The sequence below is a fragment of the Pleurodeles waltl genome, chromosome 10, assembly GCF_031143425.1.
Source record: "Pleurodeles waltl isolate 20211129_DDA chromosome 10, aPleWal1.hap1.20221129, whole genome shotgun sequence".
In the NCBI taxonomy this organism is placed as follows: Eukaryota; Metazoa; Chordata; class Amphibia; order Caudata; family Salamandridae; genus Pleurodeles; species Pleurodeles waltl.
The window spans coordinates 680,210,480-680,227,275 of NC_090449.1; the positions used below are offsets into that span (position 1 = coordinate 680,210,480).

The 16,796-nt window shown below is 47.4% G+C and overlaps 1 protein-coding gene across 2 annotated transcripts in view; it reads left to right on the forward strand.

Annotated features, from left to right (window-relative positions):
- Nucleotides 1–16,796, forward strand: part of WDR37 (WD repeat domain 37) — a 645,791-nt gene that overhangs the window by 607,729 nt on the left and 21,266 nt on the right. For both annotated transcript variants that reach the window (XM_069211193.1, XM_069211194.1), the window contains exon 12: nucleotides 5,047–5,181. In XM_069211193.1, the coding sequence (XP_069067294.1) occupies nucleotides 5,047–5,181 (135 nt within the window). The remainder of the gene's footprint in view (nucleotides 1–5,046; nucleotides 5,182–16,796) is intronic.

The following is a 16,796-nucleotide window of genomic DNA, read 5'->3' on the forward strand; positions in this document are numbered from 1 at the left end:
TGTCCCAACATCCTACACCTGAGAGTCTTATAATCCAGGCTTCCTCTTCTGGCGCGTTCCCTTCCGCGCCCCCGGATAGGGAATCCAAAAGGCTGGAACAATTTGGTAAGAAGTTGTTTTCTTCCTCCAGCCTCGCACTGCGGTCTGTGAACACTGCATGTCTTTTGGGCCGTTATTCCCACTCACTGTGCGATACGGTTGCACAAGTCCTGCCGCAGATACTGGAGGAGGCCTATGCTATCATCTCCCAAGCAGTCAAAGACGGGAGAGACATGGCAAAGTTCACTATCCGTTGTGGGCTGGATACGACCGACTCTCTGGGCAGATCGGTTGCGACAACAGTGGCCTTACGGCGCCATGCCTGGTTACGTACTTCTGGCTTCTCGGGGGATGTCCAACAGTCACTCATGGACATGCCCTTTGATGGCACCCGTCTCCTCGGAGACAAAGCGGACTCGGCCTTGGTGAGATTCAAGGATTCCCGGTCTATGGCTCGGTCCCTTGGCCTTTCCTCCGTCACACTCCCCCCACAGTCCGCTTTTCGTCCCTTTCATGGCCACAGAAGGGGCGCCCTGTCGCGTCCTTAACCCAGCCACCGTGCCATGCACACTGGACAGCCTATGCGCGGCCGTGGACGCGGAATCTCACGTGGCCGTGGGACAGGGAACCAGAGGTCTGTCCAGTCCCTCTCTGCCCCCGCTGCAGCCTCCAAACCTTCCTAGTCTGTCCCCTCACTCATGCCCAGTTGGTGGCAGGATTCGCCATCACCTGCCTCACTGGGAACATATCACCACGGACGGGTGGGTTTTGCAGATAATTCGGAAGGGCTACTCCCTCCCTTTCGAATCTGCACCACCACACATGCAACCATCCTTCATCATCTTCCGGAGGATCATTTGTTGCTTCTCCGCCAGGAAGTTGCGGCTCTCTTGGCCAAGGGAGCTATAGAAAGGTTCCCCGTGCCAGAAATAGGTTGTGGTTGTTATTCCAGCTACTTTCTGATACCAAAGAAGGACAAAGGCTTGCATCCTATCCTAGATCTTCGGGACCTGAACTACAAACTCAAGAAGGAGAAGTTCAGAATGCTCACCCTGGCTCAGGTTCTGTCTGCCTTGGACCCAGGAAACTGGATGGTAGCGTTGGACTTGCAGGACGCTCATTTCCACATCCCCATCCTGCCTGCCCCCAGACGTTACCTACGATTTGTGGTAGGTCACGAGCACTTTCAGTTTACCGTGCTCCCTTTCGGCCTTACCAGTGCCCCTCGGGTGTTCACGAAAGTGATGGTGGTGGTTGCAGCTCATCTGCGCAGGTTAGGGGTCTCAGTCTTCCCCTACCTAGATGACTGGTTGTTGAAGGCGCCTTCGCCCCTGACAGTTGTCTTCCACCTTCAGATTACGGCGGACCTCCTGCACCAGCTGGGGTTCACTATAAACGTCAGACCTGACTCCCTCTCAGACGCTTCCTTTCATCGGAGCTGTTCTGGACACAGTGCTGTTTCGGGCTTATCCTCCCAAAAAGCGAGTCCAAGACATTCAGGCCATGATTCCGATCTTTCAGCATTGGTCTTGGGTTTCGGTGAGACAGACTCTGAGGATGCTGGGCCTCATGGCCTCCTGCATCCTGCTAGTAACACACGCCAGGTGGTATATGCAGGCTCTGCAGGGTACTTGAAGTTCCAGTGGGCACAGCATCAGGAGAATCTCTCCGACATGATCCAGATCTCGGAGGGGACTGCGAAAGACCTGCAGTGGTGGCTTTTGAATCCCACTTGGGTCAGTGGCAGATCCCTCTCCCTTCCCCACCCAGATCTCTCTATAGTGACAGATGCGTTGCTTCTCGGGTGGGGCAGCCACATGGGAGAGGTGAAGATCAGAGGCCTCTGGTCTCCGGCGGAGTCGGGACTCTACATAAATATGCTGGAGCTCCAGGAGATCAGGCTTGTGTTAAAAGCATTCCTTCCCTCTCTCAAAGGGAAAGTGGTGCAGGTGTTCACGGACAACTGTGGTACTCGAACAAACAAGGCGGGTTGGGGTCCTGGACCCTTTGTCAGGAGGCACTGCGCCTCTGGACATGGCTGGAACATCAGGGCATTACCCTGATGGTTCAACATCTGGCGGGCTCTCTCAACGCCAGAGCAGACGAACTCAGCCGCCAACGCACTGTCGATCACAAATGGCGTCTCCATCTGGAAGTGGCTCAAGGTCTCTTTCTCAAGTGGGGAGAGACTTTGGTTAGATCTGTTCGCCTCAGCAGAGAACGCGCAATGTCAGCTATTTTGCCGCTGGAGTTTCCAAGGCGGCACTCGCTCGGAGACGCTTTTCGTCTCAAGTGGAACTCCCGCCTCCTTTACGCCTTCCCGCCTATCTCTCTTCTGCCCAGAGTTCTCAAGAAAATCAAGTACGACCGGGCCCAAGTTATCCTGGTGGCTCTGGACTGGGCTCGAAGAGTGTGGTATCCAGAGCTATTGAGCATGTCTATCGGTCCTCCACTCAGACTGCCTCTTTGGGCGGATCTTCTGTCGCAGCAGTAGGGGACGGTCCTCCAACCAAACCTGTCCAACCTCCACCTTCATGCGTGGAGATTGAGCGGCAATAGTTGACGGCATTTGCCCTTGCACCCGAAGTCTGTAATGTTATCTTGGCAGCCAGGCATCCATCGACTAAAACTGTATACGCCTGTCGTTGGAATACATTTGTGGCGTGGTGCAACAACAAATCTGTTGACCCCCTTTCTGCCCCTCTTTCAGAGTTTCTTCTGTTCATTCTTTCTCTAGCCCAGCAGGGCTCTGCATTGGGCACCCTTAAAGGGTATCTGTCTTCTATTTCCGTCTTTCTTAGGCTTCCTGATCAGCCCTCACTCTTTAAATCTCCTCTTGTGAGTAGGTTCTTGAAAGGGCTCACCCACTTATTTCCTCCCACTCCCTTCATCATGCCTCAGTGGGATCTTAATCTTGTACTTACTTACTTGATGTGTACCCCCTTTGAGCCAATGCATAATTGTCCCTTGCGGCTCCTCACATTCAAAACTGTCTTTCTCATCGCTATCACCTCTGCTCGCAGGGTAAGTGAGCTTCAGGCCCTTTCTTCAAAGCCTCCATACTTGTCTGTGCACCCTGAAAAAGTGGTGTTACGCACTAGAGTTTCCTTCCTTACTAAGGTGGTTACACCATTTCATGTAGGCCAGTCCATCACTTTGCCTACCTTCTACACACCCCCACATCCTTCCCATGACGAGGAGAGACTCCACCGTCTGGACCCAAAAAGAGCCTTGGCGTTCTACCTCAATCGTACCAAAGATTTCCGGGTGGATGATCAACTCTTTGTTTACTATGTGGGTGCGAAGAAAGGGAAGGCGGTGCAAAAGCGTACCATCTCTCGATGGGTGCTTCTTTACATCAAAATATGCTACGCTTTGGCAAAAAAGCTGCCTGCTTGCGGGCTCATTTTACCAGAGCAACTGCTGCATCCTCTGTGTTAGCACGTGGAGTTCCTGTCCTGGATATCTGTCAGGCAGCTACGTGGGCATACCTGCACACGTTTGCTAAGCATTACTGCCTGGATAGTCAGGTCCGTCGGGACAGCTACTTTGGTCATTCGGTCCTGCAGGACTTTCTAGTATGATCTTAGTTCGCAGCCCACCACTGAGGATGGCATTGCTTGGGTATCTATTCTAAGGTAAGGAACCTGCAACTAGAAGTCTCTATCAAATGTACAAGTTACTCACCTTCGGTAACAAAATATCTGGTAGAGACATATTCTAGTTGCAGATTCCTTACCGCCCACCCATCCTCCCCACTTGCGAACTGATTTCTAGGGACAGGGATTCCCCCTTTCAGGTCCTTAGCTCTGGCGCACCAGTCTCAGTGTCCTTAGCGGTTCACGCTCTGGCGTGGAAAGTCGTTAAAAGAAACTGACGTCACTGCGCGAGGGCGGCGTCTATGTACTACTCCCGACGTCATCACGGCAACCACGATGCCTGCAGAGTCGACCAACGCCACCTACCGATGCGCAAGGGTATTGCTTGAAGAAAAATCTCTGGATCCAGTCTGACACCTGGGGGAAAATTCTAAGGTAAGGAATCTGCAACTAGAATATGTCTCTACCAGATTTTAATCCCCTCTGGTTCCGCGAAGCCTTTGTTTTATTTAGGAGAACATTCTGCCCTCTAATGGCAGAATGTTCTAATAGCCTTAGAACCCGCCGTCGTGGGCTTTACCGGCTATTAAAGGCCCTCTCCCTTGTTAAAGCCCTTCGCCTTTAGCTTGGGCCTTTAACGCGGGAGCGGGCCTTTAACGCGGGAGCGGGCCTTTAATAGCCGGTAGAGCCCGCTACGGCGGGTTCTAAGGCTCTAGTAAGCTACCTATCATCATTGTGGGAAGATATGTCTGTAGGGGAGGTTAAAGCTTATATAGAAACCAGAGAGATCAGGTGCATCGTGGTGATGACTGTCAATTGACTCAATGGCCATGTACCTTGAAAACTATGCATATTCTACTGGTGCTCTGTCTCGAAAATTAAAATTGAATCAGTTACATATGCAATTCAGAATATGTAACATAAGAAAACAGTGAAAGAACTCCAAGGCAGGATACCAATTGACTACTTAAAGGTTAATGGTCCCTTCCCTGAACATATTCTGTGACTAGCAAATCAGTGCCTGCACACCTTCTTCATTGCACACATCTGGCAAATGCTGTAAAAGCTTCAGTCTATATTTTTGTAGACTTATACATCTCGATCGAGACTCAAAACTGAGTTTCCCCATTGCACCAAAAGTGGAGAAAGATTACATTAAACGTAACCTGTGGAAGTCCACCTGCAGAATGACATAAATGCAATAAGAAAATCAAGTTTTAATGTTAAGTATTTCCTCTTTGATATTGTTCCCTTCAAAACAATGTGGTATGTGAAAATGCCTATACAAATACAAAGCAAAGTACAGGAAAAAAGTTGCGAACTAAAATGCAGTGCAAGATCTGATAAATCAGAACAAATGTTTTTATTAGATTTTCTGCCTCTCATTTCTTTTTGTTTTACTTTTTAGCACTGTGACTTCGGCAGTTTTTACAGTGGGTGACAACGTTGTATCTGGTAGTGATGACCGCACTGTGAAAGTTTGGGATTTGAAAAATATGAGGTCACCTATTGCAACCATTCGTACAGATTCTGCAGTAAACAGGTAGAGATCAAAAGTATGCATGCTTTAATGCTTGGAGAGAGATTCTTCTCACTTCTGTAATTTAGACTCATTGTTTTCATAGAAGAAGCCATGAGATGTTCCTGACTGCTTGAACACGAATTTTTCAATGAGCAAGTTACAACTCCCTCCTGAATGTAATATTTGCCTATTATTGTGTTGTGGTTACAACGTTACTTGTTGTGATTAACCATGAGATTTGTTTGTGCATTGCTCTCCTTTTTGTTTGGCCTTTGGGATTGTATGTTTGTTTATCCTCTTAAAACACTTGTTTCTAAGCCGAAAAGAGATTTCTTTAAAAAAAAAAAATCTTTGAGGTATACCCAGAATACATGAAAAACATTCCTTTGAGAATTACTGCACAGCCTGCATTACCTTCTTTGGTTGTTCCAACATCTTTTCTGGCTTTTTGAGATACAAGTCCAGAGGCAGTTTTCATAGTGGTCCACCGTTTGTAAGTTTAAACTCATAACCAGCAAACCTGTACGAATGCCTTGCAACTTTACAGTAACTTGAACTGGTTTTCGTAAATGGTTTTCAGATACCTCATCTGCTGAAATCTAAGTAGTGGCCATGTCTTGAGGCTCTCAAATCCATGATGGCTGAAAGTCTGGAAACTGATCAGTAATAGAAACCTGAAGTTTCCTGTCAAATATGTACTGGCATAACACAGCTATCACTTTATGTAGCATACACATGGCACCATAGAGACTACTTAAGATCTGTCTTTATTGTTGATCACTTAGTCCTACCTAGGGTGAGTAATAGATTTCTGACTTCTGTACTTAGTCACATATGTTGATATTACTAATAATGCTGTTTAATTTTATTACATGTGCTATCATTGACTTAAAGTTACTCATAAGTAAGCTACTCAAACAGTCTAGATTTCCATTTTTTTAATACTGTCCCATATTATTTCCCTCATGTCAAAGGAGCTATAGAAACTGCTTATTCAAGGTAATTAAAACAAAGTACTTGTCATCCCACACCTAGGTGTTGAACATCTTATACACAGATCACAGTAGAAAATGCATGTTAATAGACATTAAGTAGCAAGACTGTTGGCAGACCATCAACACCATGGGATCCATTTGCTGGGAAGGAAAACTCTCACTGAGTACCTTCAAGACACTGCTGGGTTTGATGACATTATTCACCTAGTTCGCAACTCACCTAGTACTCAAAAATATCTAGATACTTGCATGGTTTCAGACCATGGAACACTGGCGGGATCTAGCCATGATCTTCATTCGTCTGGCTACCTCTCTGAGATGGTGGATCACAAACAGCAACTGTGAAGATAGCTGACTATTGTTTTTTAAACTAGAAAATAGTTGTGCCACTAATCATCAAGGCATGCAACAACCATAGTGTACTACATTTGAGACCAGATAGTCATATGACTTTACACAGTCCCTTAATTCTTAGACGTTTACGTATTGGGTTATCCTAGGGGGTAGCATGTTTCACATGGAGAATATAGGGGAATCTACGAAGTGTAGATTGACTTTAAATAGGTTGGTAGGCTGTCACCAACAAGAGCTCTAACAGGAATTATGTTGGTTAATAATTACAGTGCCCTATACTGTATAGATCTGTTCACAACTACAGAAATCAAAATAGTGAATTTCTAACACGGAACCTGCATGGTTATGTAATACTCTAGCAGCAGAAACACACTCCTGTGTACCAGTTCCTCTCATGACTAAGCTTGTCTAGATATCTTTTAGGTTTATTACATACATTATTCGCATTGATCATTCATTAGTGATTTCCATCTTGTAATTTAAAAGTGCTGAAAAACAGACTTGAAAGTAAGGAAAGATACCTTACTCAGGACCGTTTGTTTGTTTGTCCTTGAAATATAGACTCACTCCTTTACCTACCTGCCTGTATGCCTAATTCAGTTTCAAACTCAATATGACTAAGTGGACTTCTAACATTATTGTGAATTTATAAAGGTGCATGCTAGAAAAGACTAGGAAAAGATTAGGCAGCTGAGATCTCCGGGATTTTTATTGAAAAAGGTTTTGAGAACACTTCCATTCTTCTCCATCATGTCAGTCAATCATGCACAAGCTTTATTCGGTCATAGGACCATCAAAGCATACAACCATAATACTCCATATGATTACACAATTAAATTAGCTAAAAACTATTTTTTAAAAGGACATCATACAGTACTATCAGTAAAAGTTAATTGCTTCTCTAAGTCCTTACCCCAAAACATAGATAATTAGCACCAATAATCAATCAGATTTATATTTATAAAAAGGAAGAGAATATATAAATTACAGATTTTTTAAAAGACGAGTACGCATGTGCCATGCAGCCACAAGGAGCTTGCTAACTGCATGAACCAAAACAATAGAGGTGTCACTCTTAAAAAATCGTAAGGGCGGTAACATGTTGTCTGATGCCCATGTTCTGACGAATTGGGCGAATCCACTTACGTCATGCAAAAGTGTAAACTGTGCAAAAAAAACAGAAAATATTCAACTGATTCGGGAGCACCATTACAGCCTGGACATCGGTTAGTTACTGGCAGTGCCTTCCAGCTACTGCTAAAAGTCATTAGCGGCAAACACCCATTCCAAAAACTGACATACAGTCTCTTTCCCAAGGAGTCAGGGATGAAATCCAAAAAGGGTTCGTACTGGGGGCACCATTTGAAATCAAGAAATTGATTGGTCAACCGCCCATGAGATGTACCAAGGAGATAGTTGTTCATGACATGGGACCATTAGGCTAACTTCAAAAATTGCTTCTGGGCCTTCCCTAGTTCCTGTGGATTCTCCCAGTATCTCCAGAGATCCTAAGTACGAAACCAACTAGACACATGCCTAAACCATGGAATGGAGGCTGCATTTGTTCTATCCAAAAGGTCAAGAAGTGAGTACCTATAAGTAATAAGCTCTGGAGTAATCCAGATCCTTACCCAAAAAAGTAACAGTCGTAGGGTTACATATCTGAGATACGATTAAAACCAGAATCCGGAAAGATAGGAACCAGGGGGGTGCTACCTGGACACGCAAGTAGTGCTCTTGCAAAACAGTTTTTACTCACAGACAGTTTTGGTGTTTTGCAAAAGCCCCACAACTCGGCCCGTAGGCAGCGGAACATTGTGCTTTTGCCAAATAGATCTTAATAGCCGGAGAAACTGCTTTTGTGTAATTGCTTTTGTGTAAGTGCAGAATGGCTCCTGATCTTTGTTGGAGTAGGGAGAAGCTTTTACTAATCTGATCCTCCCAATGCAGTGTATTAGAGATCCTAATGCCCAAATAATCTATTGAACTGACTTTACCCAAAGGAACCCCAGTTACAGTGATTGTGCATCTTGTGGCTGGCCCCGGGCTAAACACCATCAATTTGGTTTTGCTAACATTCAGTTCCAACCCACGATCAGTTGAAAACACTGTAAACTTATTTTCAAGGGTCTTGAGCCCCATTGCAGTCTTACAAATGAGAAGAGAGTCACCTGCAAAGAGTAGTATAGCGATTTTTTTGAACATTTAAGGAGGGAGCATCAATCTGGCAAAAAGACACAGCTTGGACCACCTCATTTATATACAGGGTGAGTAGTGTTGGTGCCAGGGCACAGCCTTGACGGACCCCCCACTGGACAGGGATATGATCTGTTAGTTCACCCTGATTACCCCATCTCACCTGAGCATATGCGCCCTTATGTAGACGCTGTAGGAGATGGATTATGTTCCCTGGAACACCTATATTGTGTAAGACATCCCACAATTTCTCTCTGGGGACCAAATCAAATGCAGACCGAAGGTCCACAAAAGCAACATATAGGTTTTGTTTGGCCAGGGGTACATATTTCCAATAAAGAAGCGCCAACCGGAAGACTTGATCCACCGTGCTAGTTTTAAAATGAAAGCCCGCCTGCAGGGGGGACATCACATGATTGAATCCAACAACCTATCCAGTAATTGTTTTGCAAAAATATTTTGAAGGTTGTTGATAAGGCTGATGGGCCTATAGTTTGCAGGGGAACTCATTTCACCCTTCTTATAAATAGGTTTTATTCTGGCCCCTTTCCAGGTGGTGGGCATTGGGCCCCCAGCTGCTATAGCATTGGATAATATATTGATCTAACTGGACCAAATTTTCAAGCTCAGACTTATATAAATCTCCCGGTATCCTATCTGGACCTGGGGCTTTAAATGGTTTTGAGGAGTCAATTGCAGCTATAGTTTACCCCAGAGTAAAGACAGTGTAATCATCGTAATTGCACATTTTCGCCCCTGTGCCACCTGACAGCGAGTGAATTTCAGCCAACTGCAGTGGGTGGGAGTCGTGGATAAAAATATCGCAAGGCGGAGCATAAAGATTTGAAAAATGTTCCACCTAGCTCTCTGCTTGAATATGAGTACCAATAACGCTCCCACCCTCATTGTATCTATTGGAGAGTAATTCCCAAAGGGTCACATTATCATTACGCCTAGTAGAATCAAGCAGGTTCTTCCAGATTGAGTCTTCCCAGCTTTTCTTTGCTAGTGTTATAGCCCTATTATAGGCTTTTCTGGCTGTTCCAATCACCCCTGTGAACGAGACACAATTGCTAACTTTAGTGCTAACTTGGCCTTAGAACAATCCTTGTTAAACCAGTCCTTTATTTTGTGTATGACAGCCGATCGCTTAGTGGTAATCTTCCTATGAAAATATTATGTAATTCAGATAACAGTGTCTCATGAATATTAGGAATCAGGATATTTCTAACCTCATACCCTTCATAATTAGCCATGGCATCAACAAACAATTTCTAGATCTCCTTAAGTAGGTGCGGATTAGAAATTACTTTTGGCCAGCTAACACGTTTGTAATTATTAACCACTAATGGCTCGGGGACCGAGGTGTAACGGGTATTCTGAGACCTTCTAAATTCAACACTGTGCAAGGTAAGAAGCAGAGGATTGTGATCACTGTCATGGCGAAAATGAACACTCATATCTTCCAGCATCGGCCACATCCTAACATCCACTAGAAAATAGTCAATAACAGTAGTGGACTTACCACGCTTGAAGGTTGGAGTGATGCTTAGATCAGATCGCGTACGACCGTTACATGCCTTAAGCCCTCGCTTAAGAAACAGTGACGTCAACTGAAGGGCGACCCGAGAGCGAATACGCAATCGTTCACCTGTCAGTTGTGGAATACCCCAATATTCGTCCTCTTCCACCGTTAGATCATAAATTGTAGGAGAGGGTTCAAATGTACAATTCATATCCCCGCAACCACTAGTTTAATAGAATAATGCAAGGTATCAATAAGTTCAGTTAGTTGGATCAGAGTCTGAGACTCTACTCCCCACGACACTGACCTAGCATAGACATTTATACTTATTACCTTTAAGCCTAAATTGAATTCAAGCTCCACACCTAATATGTCAGGGGAGCCTATTTTTAGTAGTGAATGATCACATTTTAAATTCTTATTTATCAATGTCAATAGGCCCCCCTTGGCCTGGCCACTGCCCCCTTCTGCAGGTTGGGCCACCACATAATGAGACAGAAAGACTGGGAGACTGGGTCTTCGGTCCAAGTTTCCTGGAATAAGCATATATCCTGCTCATGTATGTAGGCGGCCCACTCCGGGTCCAATAGTTTATTTCCCAGCCCGCTAGATTCCAGGACATTATAGATAGTTTGGTAATATCGTCCAGGATGTTAAACCCATGTTGCTGAACTTCCCTACAGTCGACAGACCTGTCTGACACCCTGCACCTGCCCAAAGAAGCCACTGCTGGAATTATTGGATAGACATCAGTGAATAGTCAATCTACATCAGTAGGTAAGGGGGAGATTATGAGCTATCAATGCCGGATCATGATTATGACTAAGATCGCACTTCTCTCCTGCTGCTCCCCTATGTATACTGGGTGAACTGATGGCAGACGGGGAGAATTTTAATTTAATACCAACCCCTCTAAGATTCCTAAGGTGACGGGTGCGCAATTCAAAGTCAATAAGATTATTTGCTAACAGCTTGTCAACAAGAAAAATGGAAATAAAATCAAAATTTTAACCTGGCTGGCTGTATCTTCCAACCTCTAAAATGTCTGCTCGTACAATAGAAAGACAGTTATGCTGAACTCTCAACCAGTAAATGACCTTATTTATCAGGGACTTCTGGGTTTCCATAGTCCCTAATGGCAACTTTGGTATCTCGACCATAAAGATAGTGCCTCCTGATCTTCCCGGTCCTTGGTCCTGTTTCCTAGTTGTTAGCAATCTTACATCAGACTGTTGGGGGGTGCAATCTAATAACCTAGTTTGGTATGCTGTTGGGGTAACTTCTACAGCTGGCACCTGAGTAGCAACCACCCCATAAGGGCCCCTTGTACACTCAACTGGTTGAACCTCATCAGATCTGCCTAACTCAGCATAATTCCTGCCCTTAGCGTTGAGACTACACTTACGCCTGCCGGCCTCTAATGGGACCCGTGTTACTTCAGTCTGGGGAGCAGATGAATTGGTAGAACTAATAGAACGGAGATTAATAGCAGGCCCTGAGAAATGGTTGCCAGTTGGTAGCCTTAGTTCGGGCACAACAGTGCCTGTGGACATTCCCCCTAAAATAGGCAGGTCCCACCCATACTTAGCCTCTAACACCTGCACCCACAGATCTGATCTGGTTCCCTGGTTATTTTATTCAACAGCATCAACACCAGGCTCTTAACGTCATCCAGTTTCTGGTGAACTGATGCCAGTTCAGAATTGCTACACAGCATTAACAGCCTTCCCGTGCCCAAGGATGTGTTGGTCAAGACATTGTCATCAACAGAAGCTCCAGTGCGTGCACTAGTAGCAGTATCACGAAGCCCCACAGTCTCAGCCGGAGGGCCATACCGATTAGACCACAAAATGTTTGGGACCGCCAGGACCTGAGGGCTTAGGGGGGGGGGGACAGAGGGCCTCTTTTCGTGCAGCAGAGCCATCTATATCGTGCAATGATGCGTCCAGGCCACTGCACTGGGTGGTGATCGGCACCGGCATTAAGCCTGATCTTATGAGTTGATTTACTTCCTTTTGACCAGACTCCCTTGAGATTTTGGACTGCGGTCTTTTTTTAAACATATCAGGGACTCATCTATAGACCTCCCGGACCCCGCCCACAGTTCAGTGACACCATCGCTGACCTCATCAGCACCCACGCCCTCGCTTCCACGGACTACATCCTCCTCGGGGACCTGAACTTCCACCTCGAGAACAACAACGACGCCAACTCCACCGCCCTGATCGACAGCCTCGCCAACCTCGGACTCAAACAGCTCATAACGACACCCACTCACGCCGCTGGACACACGCTCGACCCCATCTTCTCTGCAAGCCCCCACGTCTCCTTCAACCACACCACCGAACCACACTGGACCGACCACAGATGCGTCCACTTCACCTTCAGAAAACACACCACCGCACCCAACAGCTACCACGCCGCTGCTGGGGCAAGGTCACCGAGGACCAACTGACTACCACCCTCACCCTGAGACCACCCACCGACCCCACCGACCCAGACACCGCCGCGACCAACCTCACACAGTGGATCAACGACTGCGCCCACACCCTCGCCCCTCTCAAGACCTTTACAACCAACCACACCAACAAGAAAGCCGCCTGGTTCACCGAGGACCTCCGGATCTCCACGCACACCTGTCGGAAGCTAGAGAAGAAATGGCTCCACGACCGAACACCGGACAACCACACAGCCCTCAAGAGCGCCATCCGCAGACATCACCAACTCATCAGGACCGCCAAGAAGACCGCCTTCAAGGACCGCCTAGACAACAACGCACACAACACCAAAGAGCTCTTCGGCATCGTGAAAGAACTCTCCAACCCCAGCTCCATCACCAACGACATCCAGCCATCTCAAGACCTGTGCGACTCCCTGGCCACCTTCTTCCACCGCAAGATCACCGACATCCACGACAGCTTCAACCCCGACCCCCCGCACCCACCACCGAGTCCACCACCCCTGCGACTACCACTCGCACCAGTCGCCTGACCACCTGGTCCAGCGTCAGCGACGAAGACACCATCAAAACCATGAACTCCATCCACTCCGGATCCCCATCGGACCCCTGCCCTCACCACGTCTTCAACAAAGCCAGCACAGCCATCGCGCCCCACCTCCGGAAAACAATCAACTGTTCCTTCGAGACAGCAACCTTCCCAGAAAGCTGGAAGCACGCCGAGATCAACGCCCTTCTGAAGAAGCCGAAGGCGGATCCCAAGGACCTCAAGAACTTCCGGCCCATCTCCCTGCTCCCTTTCCCGGCAAAAGTGACCGAGAAGATTGTCAACAAACAGCTGACCCGCTACCTCGAAGTCAACAACATCCTGGACCCTTCCCAATCCGGTTTTCGCAGTAACCACAGCACCGAGACCGCCCTCATCGCCGCCACTGACGACATCCGGACCCTGATGGACAAAGGAGAAACAGCCGCCCTCATCCTCCTGGACCTATCAGCAGCCTTTGACACGGTCTGCCACCGCACCCAATCAGCACGCCTCCATGACACCGGTATCCACGAGAAGGCCCTGGCCTGGACCACATCCTTCCTCTCCGGCAGAACCCAGAGCGTCCGCATCCCACCCTTCCGCTCCAAAACCACCGAGATCATCTGCGGCGTACCACAGTGATCCTCCCTCAGCCCGACACTGTACAACATCTACATGGCCCCCCTCACCCACGTAGCACAACAACACAACCTCAACATCATCTCCTACGCCGACGACACCCAGCTGATCATATCCCTCACCGAAGATCCCCACACTGCCTAAGCTAACCTCCACCGAGGAATGAAGGCCATAGCCGACTGGATGAAGGACAGCAGACTGAAGCTGAACTCAGACAAGACGGAGGTCCTCATTCTCGGACCCACCCCATCAGCCTGGGGCGACTCTTGGTGGCCCACGTCACTAGGCACAGCCCCGGAACCCACGGACCACGCACGCAACCTGGGGGTCATCCTCGACTCCACTCTCTCCATGACCAGGCAAGTCAACGCCGTCTCCGCGTCCTGCTTCAACACCCTCCGTATGCTCCGCAGGATCTTCAAATGGATCCCCCTCGACACGAGAAAAACTGTTACCCAGGCCCTCATCACCAACAGACTCGACTACGGGAATGCCCTCTACTCAGGAACTACAAACAAGCTCCTGAGACGACTCCAACGCATCCAGAACGCCTCGGCCCGACTCATCCTTGATGTCCCCCGCCGCAGCCACATCACACTCCACCTGAGAGGCCTGCACTGGCTCCCCGTCAACAAAAGGATCACCTTCAAGCTCCTGATCCACGCACACAAAGCACTGCACCACACCGGACCCACCTACCTCAACAACCGACTCAGCTTCCACACCCCCACCCGAAGCCTCCGCTCAGCCAACCTCGCCCTCGCCACAGTCCCCCGCATCCAAAAAACCACAGCCGGCAGCAGATCCTTCTCCTACCTCGCCGCCAAGACCTGGAACACTCTCCCCACCATCCTACGACAGACCCAGGACCTGCTGGCCTTCAGAAGACTCCTCAAGACCTGGCTCTTCGACCAGTAGCACCCCCCCCCCCTCCCCAGCGCCTTGAGACCCTCGCGGGTATGTAGCGCGCTTTACAAATGCAGTGATTGATTGATTGATTGATTGAACTGCAGGGAGAGAGATCTGAAAAGAAACGGTTACAACAAATATGCATATACTCATTCATAACAGTATAAACTCACCAATAGACTCTTGAATAAAGGCGTCTCCGTGGTATCAGATTGAGACCCTTTGTGAATTGGGCGTAGCCCCTTCTTTGAATCATGGAACAAGAACAAACTGCAACCTCTGAACCTAGATATGGCAAGACCTTTGGACTATGGTTATACTCTGAATATCAATCATGTAACAATTATGCATTCATAACATAAACGTTTGATCTCAGCCTAGAAATTCTCAAAGACTTAAATATGTATCGCACATATTATGCTTTCCAAAAAACAATGAAACTATAATTTGCTTATCTCCAAAACGTTTTCACATTTACCACTAACGCCTGAAAGTTTTATTCATTGAACTTGAAGCGATTTGTTCGTTGGGCAGAAGCGCCTTGTTTATTGTTCATGAAGTGTTTGATCATCATACATGAAGTGCTTTGTTCATTATGCCAGAGAGTGCTTTTACTTGCTTTGTCTGAAGCGCTACGCTCGTTGTGCTAAGGGGTGCTTTACACATGTGGCATGAAGCGCTTTGACCGTCGTGTCAAGGTCTCTTTTCTTGTGTGGCCTGAAACGCTTTTGATTGTCGTGCCAAGGGCGCTTTACTCGTGTGGCCTGAAGCGCCTTTGATTGTCTTACCAAGGGCGCTTTACTCATGTGGACTGAAGAGCTTTGATTATCGTGCCAAGGGTGCTTTACACGTGTGGCCTGAAGCGCTTTCTCATTGTGCTAAGGGGCACTTTACTCATGTGGTCCGAAGCGCTCTGATTGTCGCGCCAAGGCCGCTTTATTCGTTTGGCCTGAAGCGCTTTTATCGCCGTGCCAGGAGCGCTTTACTCTTTGGACTGAAAGCGCTTTGCTCGTTGTGCTAAGGGGCGCTTTACTTTTGGAAGTAACAACTCCCTTCAAGATTGGGCTCATCAAGACCTTACCGCTACGAGTACGACCTACTCGTATCTGAATTCACCATGGAAACCAGGATACTCCAATTTGCTGTCAATCCGCCATGCAGGAAATCTGCTCTTCTTCAGGGGAACGCCCACGAGGTCTGACTGCATCGAAGTCTTCAAAATAGTGAGCAATGTGCTTGGGTGTGACTGGGCTTTATAGACCTGCCCCACCCCAAGATGGCCGCTGCCTCTAGAAACCTGGGAATTGTAGTCCATTCATAGAATAGCACTGATAAGTTCATCTTGTCCACTAATGTCCTGACCCTGCAGCTACATGAGCTTTACCACAGGGCAGGCGACGCTGATAACCACTTCTAGAACAAGAAGGGATGACAAGTGGTGTGTATGAAGCGCCGCAAATACACGCAGCGGAGTTTCGGGCGGGACCTGGACCGCACACAGCCTTATTCCTGACATTACACCCCTCTCTCAAGCGCGGTCCAGGGCCCGGCTTACTAGGATGGAGGATATGAAAGCGTTGCACCAAACGTGGTGTATGTACCTGTGTTGCAGGTTCCCATGAGTCATTTTCCGGTCCGTATCCCTTCCAGGACACTAAGTACCAAAGGGAAGACTCACTATATCTGGAGTCTAAGATAGATCGTACCTCATACTCCGAATGACCTTGGACTAATAGAGGAGCAGGTTGTGTGACACTTGAGGGCGAAGCAGGTTTAAGAAGTGAAGTGTGAAACACCGGATGAATTTTCAAGGACAATGGCAATTTTAGTTTATATGTTACAGGGTTCACTTGTCGCAGAACTTCATAGGGCCCTATGAATCTTGGATGAAACATATTTTTAGTTTTGAATACAAAGTTTTTCGTGGATAATCAAACTCTATCTTTGTCTGTATATTGAGGAACAGGCTGGTGTTTTTTGTCATATTGCATTTTATATTTTGCCTTTGCTTGGTGTAGATTTGTTTGCAAT